Source organism: Fukomys damarensis, unplaced genomic scaffold (genome assembly GCF_012274545.1).
Source record: "Fukomys damarensis isolate Sample0158 unplaced genomic scaffold, DMR_v1.0_HiC HiC_scaffold_13, whole genome shotgun sequence".
In the NCBI taxonomy this organism is placed as follows: Eukaryota; Metazoa; Chordata; class Mammalia; order Rodentia; family Bathyergidae; genus Fukomys; species Fukomys damarensis.
This window is the reverse complement of record NW_022900925.1, coordinates 1,988,470-2,005,466: the sequence shown is the minus strand read 5'-3', so window position 1 is coordinate 2,005,466 and position 16,997 is coordinate 1,988,470. Positions and strand designations below refer to the sequence as shown.

The 16,997-nt window shown below is 38.8% G+C and overlaps 1 protein-coding gene across 8 annotated transcripts in view; it reads right to left on the bottom strand.

Annotated features, from left to right (window-relative positions):
- Positions 1–16,943, bottom strand: part of Ttc19 (tetratricopeptide repeat domain 19) — a 37,008-nt gene extending 20,065 nt beyond the window's left edge. For 2 of the 8 annotated variants that reach the window (XR_004516932.1, XM_033762764.1), the window contains exons 1-7: positions 16,789–16,856; positions 15,183–15,250; positions 14,812–14,922; positions 14,092–14,130; positions 13,320–13,376; positions 12,949–13,010; positions 9,715–9,809 (exon numbers count right to left, since the gene is read on the bottom strand). Coding sequence is in view for 6 of the 8 variants with exons in the window: in XM_033762764.1 (XP_033618655.1) it covers positions 9,715–9,809; positions 12,949–13,010; positions 13,320–13,376; positions 14,092–14,130; positions 14,812–14,922; positions 15,183–15,194 (376 nt within the window). In the remaining 2 variants the exon portion in view is untranslated. Of the gene's footprint in view, positions 1–9,714; positions 9,810–12,948; positions 13,011–13,319; positions 13,377–14,091; positions 14,131–14,811; positions 14,923–15,182; positions 15,251–16,788 lie in introns of all 8 variants that reach the window. The other 6 variants (XR_004516933.1, XM_033762765.1, XM_033762763.1 and 3 more) reach the window with 5 other exon arrangements.
- Between the last annotated feature and the right edge of the window lie 54 nt (positions 16,944–16,997).

Genomic DNA, 16,997 nt, shown 5'->3' with positions numbered 1-16,997 from the left:
AAAAAAAAAAAAAAAAAAAAAAAATTGGTATCTAAAGAAACCAGGATTCATTACAGAAAGCTTTACTCAAAGCCAAACAGAATTCCCAAGTGTACTGTACTAAGGTGATCAAGCAGCATTTATTACTGGAACACAATATCACAAGAAATCACTCCTTTTGGACAGATGCACCACAGCAGTCATGCAGTTCAGCAAGTAAAGAGGGCCTCTACGCTACAAAAACTGCTTTCAGTATCAATATGGACAAATTTCAACAAGATAAAAAATTTTTTTTCAACATCATGTTGACTAAAAAGAGCAGATTGCAGAAACAACTGTACAGTATAACATTAACTACTGTATATTGTTTATATCTATATACATAGGTATATGTAATAAATAGGTAAACAAAACCAAATTCAAGAGAATAGTACCACCTAGGCAAGGAGAGGGTTTATGGTGGTTTAAACACACACACACGCCCCCCCAAAAAACCAGAAAAAAACCTTTGAAGCATATATGGCAAAATTTTGAAATCTTATAAAGCTGAGGGGAAGGTAAAAAGGTTACCTGTTAAATTTTACACTTATGCTTGAAAACTTTTTTTGGGGGGGGATACCTGGGATTGAACTCAGGACCTTGCAATTGCAAGGCAGGCAGCAGAACCACTGAGCTAAATTCCCAACCCTGAAAATTTCTTATTTTAACAAATCAGAAGAAAAGCACAGAACTGACCCTTCTGAATAGTAATTCAGTAATGTGGAATATAAATTGAAGAAATGCCCAAAATATGGACAAGAAAATTAGAAGACAGGATAAATATGAAAGACAGAAGACAGAAGCAAACATTCTGGTAAATTATATTCCTAAGTATTAAAGTCCAGAGCAAATGGAACAAAGTCACTAAAGACAAGCTCCACAGGCTCAGGAGACCTGGTCCTAAAAACATTCACCATGGAGCAGATAATTCTAATGGAGACAACTCCTTCATCATGCACTGCTGTTAAGTTTTGTCTCTTACAAACTATCAGGCAGGAGGAAACAGACCACCTACAAAACAGACAAACAAGATGGTTTCAAAATCCTCTGTAAGTTTCATTACATCTAAAATTCCTGATCATACAGAAAAATTAGGATTTCCAAATCATAGGGAAGAGGGAAACACAGAACTGTACTCATCTTACAGAAGAGTCTGAAAACACATGTTTTTTTCCTATAACTCAGTTGAACATATCACAACAAATTTTTATGTTACTACTTATAGGAGTGAAAATCATATATATGCTCCAGAATATAAATGGAGGCCAATAAGGAAAAAGTTCCTGTATGGGAGGGACTGACAACAGAAAAGTAACAAAAAGTGGAAAACATATTTTTAAATGTAAAAATTAGACTAATTACCACTTTGCATACTAATTCTATCGTAAGACAACTGATTCTCAGATTTGTTTATTTGTTTGTTTGTTTTTAGAGATAAGGTCTCACTACGTAGTGCAGGCTGGCCGATGCAATCCTCCTGCCTCAGCCTCCCAAGTGCGATTACAGGCCAGCACCACCATACCCTGATTTTCAGGTTTTTTAAAAGAATCCAACCACAGCTTTCAACAAAAGACACTGAAAAATAACTTTAGAAAACTTGAAGATACAGTAGATAACATAAATCTAAAATCTAACAAATACCCTAAAGAGAGAAAAATTTGACAACTCACAATAAAAATATATATAGGCTAAACAGATCAAATCAAAAAATATTTTTATGGGCTAGGGATTTAGCTCAGTGGTTCTGGTGCCTGTCTTGCAAGTGCAAGGACCGGAGTTCAATCCTGGGTACCAAAAAAATATTTTTTTTCTAGAAAAACTAGATTAAATCAGTAATGACACAATTAGCCAGCTAGACCTAACAAGAGAACACACATTCCTCTCAAATGCATATCTGAGAGGCCATAAAACAAATCTCAATAAATTTAGAAGGGCCAAAATCATACAAAATAGACTGGCCTGCTGGGTTTGGTGGCACATGCCTGTAATCCCAGCACTCCAGAGGCTGAGGCAGGAGGACTGCCACAAGTTCAAGACCAGCCTGGGCTACATAGTGAGAGACTGTCTCAAAACAAAACACATCCAGGGCTAGGGGTTTAGCCTTGCAAGCACAAGGTCCCAAGTTCAATCCCCCGTACCAAACCAAACAAAACAAAAGCAATGAAATGAGAACAACAGAAAGAAGTTTGGGGAATTCACATTTAGAAATTAATACACTCCAAAAATCATTAGAAAAATACTTGAAACTCACAAAAATAAATGTATAACATACCAAAATTTATGGGATGCAGGTAAAGCTTACAGTTATAAAGGCTATTGCTAGAAGTGAAAAAAATATTGAATCTGTTATTCAAATTTTTACCTAACAAAAAATTTTAAAAAAAGCTATAAAACTATCTCTTTGAAAAGATCAACAAGAGTGGAGGGGCTGAAGGGAGGGCACGGGTATATAGGGGAGAAAATGAAAACCAAGACCTGTCATGTAAAGGTGCAAGAGCCCAATGATGAATGTAACTGCACTGTATACCTAAAAAGTAACAATAAACTCAATGAAAAAGAAAAAAATCAAAATTGACAAAAACCAAGGGAAAACTATGACTAGGTAGGAAAATCCTTCACAAATTGAGAGCAATAAACAAAGCCATTCAATAAAGTAGACTGATTTATCACATTCCACAAAACTCTTACATTGTGGATAAGTCACAGCAGCATTTAATTCTCATGAGAATCCTGTAAGATGGGTTCTATTATTATCTGTATGTACTCATGAAGAAACTGAGAACAGAGAAGTTAAAATAAGTTGTCGAGTGCTCATCCGGAGCAGACAGAGGATTAAAAGTCAGACAGACTCCAGACTTCAAGTACTCATGAAACCAGTTATCCCACCAAAAACTTTTCACTGTCCAGAAATATTTTAATTATTTTAAAATGATAATAAAACTTTCAAGGGTAGGAGGAGGAAGGAATCAAGATAAAAAAAAATCTTTTACTATTTTTTTTTTTTTTTTTTTTTTTTTTTTTTTTTTTTTTTTTTTTTTGTACCAAGGATCAAACTCAGAACCTTACTTGCACTTGCAAGGCAGGCAGAGGCACCAATGAGCTAAATCCCCAGCCCCCTTCTACTAATTTTTAAAGAAATAAATCCATAAAATTAAGAACTCTGAAAAGAAATATCTCAGATATATAAGACAATATTGTATATTACACTTAAAAATATAATTCCTTAAAGTTTCTTCTAGGAAAATAAAAGATCTCAAATTCTTTCACCCGTACATTTCTTTTTTTAACAGGTACTTGTTAATGTTTATTGTGTTCTTAGCACTGTCCTGGGCACTGAAATTAAATCAAGAAAATTGCAGAAATTTAAAATGTGTAAATAACAGAGAAGAAAAGAAAAAGGTACCAGAGAATTAACTTTAAAAGTGGTCATAGACAATTTTTATGGAACAGATCAGATCATGCCAATGCATAAAATACGTAAGTTTATCTTGTTACATCAATACAATCCTGCAATGACAAAAGAAACCATGAATCTAGAAAATAATTGTAAATATTCTACATAAAATACCACCATTAAATATTGTCCAGTATACCAAATTATTACCATACAAGCAATCCTGGTTTGCTCTAGATATATACTACTAAATCTACTCATACAGTTTTGTACAAAATTAGATATAACATGAAGTTGCCTAATACCATTACTATTTAATGTTGGTCTAAGTTACATCCAATAAACTAAATTTAGTAGAGGGGAAGAAGACAGAAGTGCAACTATCTGAAAAGAAACAACTGTTAGGATTCTCCAACTATATAATTATAAATCTGGAAACACCATGAAAATCAACTAAAAAGCAAAGAGTAAAGTAACAGAATCAAATTTAATAAAACAGCTGCTGCATTTAGATGAAAAAAACTGTAAGCAGGAGCCCTACCATGTTCCTAATATTCCAAAGATTTTGCTAGCAGAGCAGCTGTTTGTTTCTGTGCCCATTCTTTCCTCCCATGACTCACTGGTGTGCGTGTGTGTGTGTGTGTGTGTGTGTGTGCCTCATTCTGTTAGAAAAAGGTATTGACCAGTTTTAGCTAGTGCGAATAATCCCATTTTTCTTGTCAAAGACCAGGTTACAAATGGCTTGTGCCCCAAATCTAGCCAATCAGGATAGGTCCACCTGGGGACTTCAGGAAAGACTGCCTTGATCCTAAGAGAAACAACAAGCCTCTTCTTTTCCTCTGGACAATGCCATTTTGAGATGATATTTCTGGAAACTTCTACAGTCACTTTTCAACCCCAAAGGGAGCATAAAGAGAAGGTAATACACTGAGATGACAGTGAGGAGGGATGGACAGAGTCTGACCCTTTGTCCTGATCCTTCATGATACTGAGGAACCACATCTCAACAAACTCACTCAACTGCCAGTTATATGAGACAGTACCTGGCCTTACTATTTAACCTAATTTTAGTTGACATTTTCTGCTATATATAGTAAAGATACACTTCTTCCCAAGTAATTTATAAATATAATGTAAATCTAATGATTTGATCTCCGAACACCTGACAGACTTGGGAATAATTCTAAAGTTCATGTGAAAATTGAGTGAAAAATGGGAACTTCACCAAAAAAACCACGATAGCTATGTTAATATATAACTCAAATATACAATCCACACAATTCAAACAATTCAGAACAGAAAACCCTAAAACAAAACTAAAGTTTCTTAATGATGATTATTATTTTTAAAGTAGTTACAGGAGTCAAGGATGTAGCTCATTGGTAACTACACAAATGTTACCTCTACCTTCCCCTTTTTATTAAAACCAGAAAGTCAACCACTCTATAAACACAAATAAGAGAAAAGAACACACCATGTCCTTACAAAAAAGAGCAAACAAGCCTCACTGCCTACCAGAAAAAAAACCAAAAATCTAGATAATCCATTCGTGTCCCTTACCACAAAGCTGAATGAATGGCTATAGAAATTAATGAGTTTTGAATACAAGGGGCCCATAACAATAACAAAACTAGTAATAATAAGCTAAAATCTTTTTGAGCAGCTACTGTATTAGGCATTAAGTGTTTTATATCCATTAACTCTCAATCCTCCTAAAGAATATTACTCTTAAGATCCCAAACACATAGCAATTAACAAATTTAAGTCACAAAGTAAATAAATAGCAAAACCAAGAAAGGGAAATTGACAGTTCTTTCAAGTGTAATTTGGCAATTCTCAATAACCTTAAAATGTGCTGCTTTTGACCCAGGAAGTTCAGTGCTAAGAATGTACTCTAAACAAACAGATCTGGATACTACCTTGATATTTAATAACAAGAGACTGGACCGTTCTGAATTAAACACATGCATTTATCTCCATTCCTTTGTAAAATACCACAATAAAAGTTCAGGGATGAAACTAATAAAAGCCACAAAGATAACAAAAGTAGAGAAGAAAGAATGAAAGGAGATGAGAAATACCAAAAAGTTGTGGGAGATACAAAGCACAATGATGATTAAGCCAGATATGCCAATGAAAAGTGAACTAACGAGTTCCCTGGACCCTGGGAGAACATAAAGTTGAAAACTGCCGGGCACAGCAGTGCATGCCTGTAGTCCCAGCACTTGAGAGGCTGAGGCCGGAGGATCACAGTGACCTTGAGGCCAACCTGGTCTACACAGTCAGCTCAAGGTCAGTCTAAGCAACACAGTGAGACCCTGTCTCAAAAAATCATAAAGAAAATAACAAAAGCACCAAAAAGTAAGTACCACAGTTAAGTGAAGAATGTCATACATGTACACATATGTATGCATATATGTGTATAGATATATATATCTTAATATATATGAATCAAGCAGCCAAAAAAAGTACAGGCAGGGCATGGTGGCTCATGCCTGTAATCCCAGCACTTGGGAGGCTGAGGCAGGAGGATCGCTGTGAGTTCGAGACCAGCCTGAGCTACATGGTGAGTTCCAGGTCAGTCTCACTACATAGTGAGACCCTGTCTCAAAAAAACAAAAAAAAAAACAAAAAACAAAAAACAAAAAAACAAGTACAGAAAAAGTAACAAGTTATACCTAAAATCGCAAGCCTAATTATGTAATCATATTACTTGGCTCCATAAACAACATTATTTATATATTCCTAATAAAAATAAATAAAACTGTGCTCAATCTTCACTCAAACAAGCCACCTATAATCCCAGCAGTTAGGAAGCTAAGGCATGAGGATCGCTGTGAGACTGTAAATTCAAGGGCAACCTGAACTACATAGTGAGGCCCTGCCTCAAAAGAAACAAACAAACAAAAACCAAAAACAACAAAAGTCTTGTCCATGAGTCAGTAGCTTCCCAAAACAAATAAAGAAACAGCGATTTTGTTATTTAGAAATGTAGAAGTAAATACCAGAAGATACTGGTTGTATTAAAAATAGACAGATATGGCAAGGAAATCCTATTTTAGATTAAACTTTTTAATACTGTTCAATTTTTATACTATACATGTTGCAGTAAAGTTGTTCAAAAGATAAATACGAACCTGTAGCAAAAATTTATTGAATATCCAGAAAAACACAAATGAAAGATAAATTTCCTATAAATCTACCAATCATAAGAAATTGTTGGGCCGGGGATTTAGCTCAGTGGTTCGGTGGCCCGCCTTGCAAGCCCAACAACCCGAGTTCAATCCCCGGTACCAAAAAAAAAAAAAAGAAAGAAAGAAATTGTTGTTCTATGCCTATACAGCAGTATCCTGGTTCACAAACTTGATTCTCGCCACAATTTTGGTTGTAAACCAAGTTAGACAAGAACCAAATTAAATTCAATGGTTACATTCAATGTTGACCTTATGGAGAAATTTGCTTCAGTTCTTAACCAGTTTAGTTTGTGATCAGAATGGTGGAGAGAACTGAGTTCATGAACCGAGGTACCACTGTATTTAACCTACATATTTTAGAAAATTGGGCTCCCCCTAACTATTGTAACTGACATTTTCACTTAACTACTCTACACCAAGTTTTAAACATGATCTTAATTAATGTGTTCTTAGGACAGGGTTAGTCACACCAAAGTACATGAATCTGTAATTATTTGTTTTGTTCAGAGATGAGGAAGAATTAATTTCTTCTCTTGAAAAAGATTAATTATTTATAATAAATTAGCTTGCTCAGTCCAAAAATTGTTTTGCCTCAAGACAAAGAATTTTCACAATATATTACTAATTTTGGGTTTTGTTTTGTTTTTTTGGTTTTTTGAGACAGGGTCTCACTATGTAGTTGAGACTGACATGGAACTCACTATGTAGCCCAAGCTGGTCTCAAACTCACAGTGATCCTCCTGCCTCAGCCTCCCTAGTGCTGGGATTACAGGTGTGCGCCACCATGCCCAGCAATATATTACTAATTTTAAAAAACAGGCTACAAATGATCCCTAATTTATTTTTTAAAACATAAAGAACATAGGAGAGAAAGCTAAAAACACCCAAACACTAAAAAATATATAATAGCTACTTTCTTAGTAGCAGGATTATGGGTCATCTTTATTTTCATCTTAGTGCTTTTTACTTTGTAATCTTTATTTTCTTCTTAGTGCTTTTCTAACTTCTTCCATGGTAACTGCTATTACTTTTGGAAATGAAAAAGGTAGCTAGCTTTACAGTCTTAAGAAATTAACATCAGTGTCCTAAACGTAAGATAGCAAGGGTGTGAATACCTTACATATATGACAGTAAGACATGTTTTTACATCTTCTGCAGATTTCACACTGCAATAAAATGTATTTACATCAGCCTTTAAGTCTTTTGTTCTTTCATTCAGTAATTACTGAACTTCTATTACGTGCCAGGCACTGTTCTAGGTACCAAGGATTTGGTAATGAGCAAAACAGATGACTTCTCAATCTCTCTTTGACACTTATCAAAAATACACTTTTATTGGCAATATAAACACAAGCATACAAAACACACCTCTACTTCCAAGGATGATTAGAAAAGGAAAGGACAAAGCGGAAGAGCAAAACTACACTGGGAATTCACAATTCTTTTAGTTATGGAAGACCTCTGAGGAAGTGACACTGCATTTAAGCAAAGATCTGAACAAAATGAGGAGGTGGGCAATGGAAGGATAGGGAGGACGGTCTAGGGAGAAGGAATATATAGAGAAAAGACTGAGATGTGAAGAGTCTGAGATGCACACGAACAGTAAAAAGACCAGTAGATATGTAAGTCAGTTACTTGGATGTAAGCTTGGGTTGAAGGTGTAATTCCAGTGGTGCCTCGGTTCATGAACTTAATTCATTCCACAATTCTGGAAAAGATGGCCATGGTTGTGTTTATCACCTGATGCAGAGTTCACAAACAAACAAAATTTTGCCCGATTCTTCTGTTTGGGAACCAAATTTGCATTCATGAACTGAAGTATCACTAGAGAAACAAACAGAACTACATAATATATGCTAGGGCATGAAGACAGAAGGAAAACAGAAGAGGGTCCTGCGGCCCATCACCATTAAGAGGTCAGTGAGAAAAAGAAAATTCCAGTGAGGTGCCTCAGAGGCCAAGGGGAGTGTTTCTAGCAGTAGCCAGGGATCCCTTGGGTTGTAGCTACTAATGAGTAAGTTAAGGACTGCATATGGTGACTTTGATAGAAGTGACTTTAGTAGAGTGATGGAGAAGAAAGTTTTATATACATTCAAGAAAGAATTTAAAGGGCTGGGGATTTAGCTCAGTGGTTTCCCTGCCTGCCTCACAAGTTCAAGGACCCAAGTTCGATCCCCGGTACCAAAAAAAAGAAAGAATTTAAGGACAACTGGGTACCAACAACTCTCATGTTATCTTATTTTAGGGATGATACAGCTGAGCATGATATTCCTAGTACCTCAGTAACTCTTGGCATGGAGTAACTGAACCAAGTTACAGGATGAATGTCAAATCTGAAAATTCATAATGCTTCAAACTAAATTAAGAAACCCAAAGAGCAAAGAGTTCAAGAGTTTCTTGCATGCTCCACTTATTCCTATCCTCCCATGAATGAGAATGAACTGCAGAAACATGAAATTTTTTCTCTTCATCTTTAACCTGCATAATTACATAGCATTTTGGTAAGAGGCTGAACTAAGAAATAAAAGAGGAGACTTCCCTTTCTGCCCCCTAATTTCCTAGAGGTTATGTGTAACTAAAAGTTAAGGGATAAATTATGAACATGTTAGCTACGTATGGTGGTGCACAGCTGTAATCCCAGCAGTGAGGGAGGTTTAGGCAGAAGGATAGCAATTTTGAGCCCAGCCTGGGCAACTCAGGGACTGAGTAAGCTACTGGTTCAATCCCTGGTACCAAAAAAAAAAAAAGGAAAACTGTCATCAAGGAGTTTATAAGGAAGGAAGGAAGGAAGGAAGGAAGGAAGGAAGGAAGGAAGGAAGGACAAAACAAGACAGACAGACTGAGCATGGTGGTGCAGGCCTGTAATCCCAGTACTCAGGACACTGAGGCAGGAGGATAGCTGTGTGTTCAAGGCCAGCCTGAACTAAATAGTGAGACCCTATCTCCAAAAATGCAGCAACCCAGTCATGTAAACAAAGTATTTCAAACTCTCTGCTAAGACCTTACAACAACCAAACATCTTTCAGAACACAGGTATCTTTTTCTCAAAATGCAGCAGTGAAGCCCTTTGTGGAACAGACAAATACCCAGAAGACTTAAATTTCTTACCTGACATAACATCCTCTGCTAACTCCTTTTCTCTTTCAATTTTTTCCTCTAGAGTTGAAATGCAGAACTCATAGCCAGCAAGAGCAAATTCTTGTCTGTGAAACAAAGATCAATAGTCAGCCATTTACCTCAAACTCTTCTTTGGCCCTCATATTTTCCAACTCAGTAAAAGAGGGACCCTGTTTAATGTCTCTTCACAGTCACTCTGCCATTTCTCTGTTTCATTTTTCCTAAAGTCATCTACTTAAGGCAAATTAAGACCTAAAAAGCTATGAGTGCTGCTAAAATTTTCATAACTAGCATAATGGGAAGTCTTTCAGCATCCCCCAGTAAGTTTCATGAATTAATTTCTCCAAATGGGAATGCCTCACACCTGGTCAAAGTAACACTGGCCTGCACATGAGTCTCCCCCTCACACAAACTGGAAGTGAATCAGCTCACCCCTGCATGGGAGGACCCACCTTTGGCCCTCATGCAGCTTTTGGGGAGCTTTGATTGCTTAATACTTACCCTAACCTTTAGGTCTTTGCTAAAAGTCTCTTACAGAAATGGAACTGCTAGCTATGGTGTGGGAAGATATTTAGCCCAACTCTATAGCCCCAGATCCACAGTCAACTACTGAGGGCACCCAAGCAAGCAGATTCACTCCGCTGCCCATTTCCATAGAGAAATGAAGAGGAACACAGCAGAAAATTCCCTCACATAGGAACTCAGCTTTCATTCTTGCTCTTCTTACCAGAAGTGCCACTACAAAGCTGATTAATCTCTAATGCTTTGCAAGGTCTTGCTGTTCTACTCTGTTCTCAGAAGAATAGAAGTGTCTTCTTCCTATACTGGACCCAAACCTTAAGAGGGACCATCTCTAGCCAGGATATGAGGGAGAAGAAGACTGCTATAAGAGGCTCCCAGGCAGAGCAAAAGGTCTACAAACAACTCTCCTCCCTACTCATATCAGACTTTCAGCCTCAAGACCTGGCCATGGCTTTTTTTTTGGCGGGGGGGGGGTTGACAAGAACTCACTATGTAGTTCAGGCTGGCCTTGAACTCATGGCAATCTTCCTGCCTCTGTCTCCCAAGCACTGGGATTACACACACATGCCACTAAGCCTGGCTTGGCCATGGCTTCTTTTAAATGCTCATGTTTCTGAAAAGTACAGAATAACTTAGAAGCTAATCATTAATGGATACCTCAACAGCTCTGACTTCTATAAGACCAATTATGAATCTAACTTATTTGCCAGTGTTTTTGGCTGTGGGCTTATTTCAGGAGTTCAGACTTTATCCTGTGTGTTACTCCTATAAAGAAAGCAGCCCAGCTGCAATGCTCCTTGGCACCGGCCGAAATCAAAGCTCCTCAAAAATCCTAAAGTCAAAGGCTCTCAGAAGTTCTAGCCTAACCTAGTGTGCAATCAAGTTGCAGGGAGAGTAAGTAGGCCTGGCTAAGAATGAAGGAGCTGGTGACTAAGGGAGCAGGGACCAGTGCAAGGGCTTTTGGATTCAATGAGCAGCCTTTGTACAATATTTGGCTCGATGTCACTCTGAAACTCCAGCATTAACTTCTGCAACAACACCCTAAAGGAAGCTAGCCTTAGTTCTCTCTCTAAATTAATGACCCTCAAAATATAAATCTCTAGAGGAGTTCTCTGATATACTCTATTTCATCTTTGAATTCCACCTGGAGACTGACAGTAATGAAAGGCCCTCACTGTCAGTGTTCCCAAAGTTTGGCTCATATCCAAAGCCTTCCTGTAGAGTTGGTTGTCTCTTCTTTATAACTTAGTTCAAGTACTATTTTTAAAGGAGCACCTATTTCCTGACTTACTTATCTAAAGGGCCTCCCTCTGTTTCTGGCTATTTTCCCTTCCAAAAACCGAGCTATCATCATCTCTACATCCTCTACAGGTACTGGTCAAGCCATGTGAACAGAACGTCTTATTCTAAACCCTCTGCTGAGGCCTTCAAAGCCTACCATCCCCCACAGCTTCTCTACTGTTCTCTCCACTTACAGGAAGAGCTAAACTCCATTTCCCATCAAACTGATTAACTGTAACACAGGGTAGACTGAGGTTATGAGGACTGTCCTCCACATACAGGCTAATGAAACAACACAGATAAAATGAGAAAAGCCTTAAAATTGCAAAGGTGAGGGATGGGACAATTCGGAGTATAACGTCCAGTGTTTTTGGCTGTGGGCTTATTTCAGGAGTTCAGACTTTATCCTGTGTGTTACTCCTATAAAGAAAGCAGCCCAGCTGCAATGCTCCTTGGCACCGGCCGAAATCAAAGCTCCTCAAAAATCCTAAAGTCAAAGGCTCTCAGAAGTTCTAGCCTAACCTGGTGTGCAATCAAGTTGCAGGGAGAGTAAGTAGGCCTGGCTAAGAATGAAGGAGCTGGTGACTAAGGGAGCAGGGACCAGTGCAAGGGCTTTTGGATTCAATGAGCAGCCTTTGTACAATATTTGGCTCGATGTCACTCTGAAACTCCAGCATTAACTTCTGCAACAACACCCTAAAGGAAGCTAGCCTTAGTTCTCTCTCTAAATTAATGACCCTCAAAATATAAATCTCTAGAGGAGTTCTCTGATATACTCTATTTCATCTTTGAATTCCACCTGGAGACTGACAGTCATGAAAGGCCCTCACTGTCAGTGTTCCCAAAGTTTGGCTCATATCCAAAGTCTTCCTGTAGAGTTGGTTGTCTCTTCTTTATAACTTAGTTCAAGTACTATTTTTAAAGGAGCACCTATTTCCTGACTTACTTATCTAAAGGGCCTCCCTCTGTTTCTGGCTATTTTCCCTTCCAAAAGCCGAGCTATCATCATCTCTACATCCTCTACAGGTAGTGGTCCAGCCATGTGAACAGAACGTCTTCTTCTAAACCCTCTGCTGAGGCCTTCAAAGCCTACCATCCCCCACAGCTTTTCTACTGTTCTCTCCACTTACAGGAAGAGCTAAACTCCATTTCCCATCAAACTGATTAACTTTAACACGGGGTAGACTGAGGTTATGAGGACTGTCCTCCACATACAGGCTAATGAAACAGCAGAGATGAAATGAGAAAAGCCTTAAAATTGCAAAGGTGAGGGATGGGACAATTCGGAGTACAACACCCAATTTTCTGGAGGCCACAGATGACTTTTAGGTAAATGAGGTCATGTAACACCCCACAGGTCAACATTCTCTGCCCACAGTGTTATTCCTTGACTGCTACCACATCTAGATTCTGACTTCTTACCTATTCTGAGCAGCATAGATACTGGCCAGCTTCAGGGAAATTTCAATTATTGCGTTGTCTTCCTGTTGGGAGAAAAAAAAATTCATGACAAGTAAAATTTCTTCATGGAATACTTCATATCAACTTCTAGACTGACTTTGGCTTCAAAGCCACAGTTTATTCTTTTAGAAGAAATAGCCAAATGTGAATTCCTCAGCAACCATGCTTTTGAAATAATGAAAGATGAGCCATTTTCATAGAGGTCTACAAGCAAAAAAAAAAATCTACCTCTTTTGGTCAAAGCAATGTGTTGGGGGGATGGGGAAGTTTTCAGAAAATGTGACTATTCTGGAAATTGCTTCACTGAAGGACCAGTAGTACAATGTCCTTACCTGCTTCATACCCCCTCCAAGCAGGTAACTCATTGTTGCCTTAAAAAGTTGTTCTGCCTAAAAGCATAAAGAAAAGATTTTTCTTTTATTTGGACCCCATTATGTGTATGATCCTGAATTTTAAGTACCAGTCTGATGTATCATTCCTTGTAAATACATGCACTAATAAATACAGAAACTAGTACTCCCATGCAAGGAGAATGGACCAAAATATCAGGATCCCACATCCTGCGTACTTTAAGCTACTCTGATGAGAAGAAACTGATTCACAGACTAACTTCTCATCCAAATCATTGTGGAAGAGACTGCTAATTTTCCCAATATTCCATTCTCTTATCATTTGTTATAAAATCCTCTCAATTAGCAGATCAGCTTCCTTTTAACTAGTTATGATCGTATAAAGTTCTGGCCAAGAACTGCAGGTAGAGGAATATGAACAACTTTTAAACCATGTTGCAAAAGGACTCTGCTTGCTCTTCATCCTCTCTCTTCCCATACGGCTGGAAGTGAACCACCTCACCCATGCACAGGAGGACCTATCTTAGGAAAAAAACTAGCTTCTGGACCAGACAGTAGAAATGCCGAACCTGCCCTTCAGTCTTAGCCTACCCTAAAGTATTAAAAAAGAAATACACTATTAAAAAAAAAAACAAAAACACTATATTGTGAGGGTCTCTTTGTGATAGGAGCTGAGCCTATACCCTTACTGTGCTACAGTTCCTTTGAGGTTAGTATTTCACAAATTCAAGATATTACAAGATGATTTACTTACATTTTCAAGCTGACCTCGTATAAATGCTAAGTTGGCCATCTGAAAGTAAATTATAAATTGTCCAGTTTAAAACATTGTGTTTTTTACTTATTCAAAAACCTTTAAGCTAAGAACTTCCTTCTGCTTTCACCCCTAAATTGATAGTTCAAAGTGGAGAAAGTACATCACCCATTAATCTGCTAGCAGCTCAGTTCAGCAATGGGGGGAGAGGTAAGTACTTTGTTGGATAACCAAATCTAGGTGTACTCATAATTGAAGCAACAACTGAGATGTTTTAGACCCTGCCAGGGACTAAAAATAAAAGCACTTAGGATTTCATCATCCTAAACATCAGGAATATAAATCAACAAAGAAAAGACCCTTCCGGGGGCCAGGGATTTGGCTCAGAGGTTCCACCACCTGCCTGAGAGGTAAGTACTTTGTTGGATAACCAAATCTAGGTGTACTCATAATTGAAGCAACAACTGAGATGTTTTAGACCCTGCCAGGGACTAAAAATAAAAGCACTTAGGATTTCATCATCCTAAACATCAGGAATATAAATCAACAAAGAAAAGACCCTTCCGGGGGCCAGGGATTTGGCTCAGAGGTTCCACCACCTGCCTTGCAAGCGCAAGGACCCGAGTTTGATCCCTGGTACCAAAAAAAAAAAAGAAAGAAAAGACCCTTCCACAGCATCCATCCTTCTACATCAGTAGTTCAGAATGGTAAGAAAGTTACCAAATCATAAGTGTAAGTGATGGCCTTCTTGTTATCACTCTGATAGGCAAGGCGGAGAGCGTCATGCAAAATTAGCTCAGCCTCTTCTGGCTCATCTTTCATGATGCTCAACTAAAAAAAAGAAGATAAAATAATACTAAGTCAAATATAAGCATAGTAGATGCAAGGGCTGTAAGACATTAGTAGATATAGCTATATATCCCAACATGTAGAAAGAAGCTATTCATCAGATCTTTGCTGAATGCCTACTATGCAGGAGGCATTGTTTACAAAGGTGACAAAGGAAGGCAGTCTCCCATGCAGCAAAGTGTGGCCACATAATGATGTTTTGCCCAACAGACGCAGGCAGAAGGAATGTGCACAATCTTTACATTATATTTCATAAGGAAACTGCTTGCCCTTCATCCTGTTCTTCTCTTCCTGAAGGCTCGAGGAGATCCTGTGGGAAAAGTAAGCTTGATTACAATTCATGATAAGAGTTATAAAGATAAACAGAGGAAGGGATTGAGGGTCTCCTCAAACAGGAATCAGAAAAATCAAAGAAGGTGAGTTAAACTAAGGAGAATGAAAATGAGTCAACTAAATAAGGAACTGAAGCAGAGACAGTCCCAAAGAGAATGAATGAACCCTTACAGGCCCAAGAGAATGGTTCTTTAGAATACAAGGAAAGAGATTTTAAAAAATGATGATTACCCTGAGGGTTAGCGCAAAATGGGTGGGTGAGAAAGGCTGTTTTAAATTAAGTAGGGTTTTGTAGATCACAGAAGGAATTTTAGATTTTATGCTAACTGTAGTGGGAATTCAGTTTTCAGGTGAGAAGGTGATATAATCTCATTTACATTTTTAAAAACATCACTTAGACTGCTGTATGCAGAATGGATTGTAGGGGAGAAGAGGGCAGCACAGACTACCAGAACTGCATGTTTGCACTGAGGTCAGGACAGCAGGGGAAACAGAGAAAAGAACAGATTTGAGAAACATTTTTGGATTTGGTGGCACTAAATTATTGGAAGAATAATTTGTATTGTGTATTGGAAGAATATGTTAAGGTACAAGTTTAAGAATGCCTATAAGGCCAGGCACAGTGTAGCATTCCTGTAATCCCAGCACTCGGGGAGACTGAGGCAGGAGGATCACTATGAGTTCGAGGCCAGCCTGGGCCACATAGTGACTTCAAGACCAGTCTGAAATACATAGTGGTCCCTATCTCAAAAAACAAGAACAAAAAAGATTGACTATGAGGTTTCTAGGCCAAGAAACTGAAGGTAGTAAACAGAAGATGATGAAAGAATGTTTGGGGGAGGCATTTAAGATCAAGAGTTTAGTTCTGGGGGCTGGGGATTTAGTTCAGTGGTTCCACCGCCTGCCTCACAAGCGCAAGGTCCCAAGTTTGATCCTCGGTACCCCCTCCAAAAAAGAGTTTAGTTTTGAGCACACGAGTCTGGAAAGTAATTGCGAGCCTTTCAGGGGAGATAGCATGTCAGCAGCACACTGAGAATACCATTTTGGACTTGGATGGCATCAAGTTGGTATTTAGCCCAATGAAAAGATGAGCTATTCTAAAGGGGAGGAGACAGGATGTGAAGGAAAGAACTTAGGAAAGAAGCAAGCTGTACAATCAACACCAAATTGCCTTTTCAGGATACCACTATACAGTATGTACAAAATAATGTCCCTTCAGGTTGGCTAACTGTTAAGCACAACTACAAAACATTCTCCCTAATTTGGCTGACAGGGCGATGCCTAAAGGGCCGTCTCCATCCGCACTTAAGACTGCAGCAGTTTTGCTGCAGGCTTCAGAGACAGACTGGCCTGGATGGATCCCAACGCCCATCCCATACCAATGACCCATCTAATTCTGGGCAATTTTACTCTCGCAATCATTATCACGCTTCGGTAAACTAAAGGGAGTAATGCGCAGCAGCAAAGCCGCCACATATAGGCCACAAAGACTCCGCGCTCGCCGAGCCGCCTCACCTTAGCTCGTTTCAGCAGCTGGATGATCTCCGCCTCGGCTTCATCCGCTGCGTCCTCGGCGGTGGCCCCGCCTGCTCCCTGCTGCTCCTCCTCGTCCGCTGCAGCAGGCCTCGAGAACCAGGCGAGCGCTGCGGGAAGGGGCTCTGAAGTCACCGGACCCGGCCTGCGCCCCTGTCCCCCGCCCGACTGGCCCTGCCCGGCATGCGCCC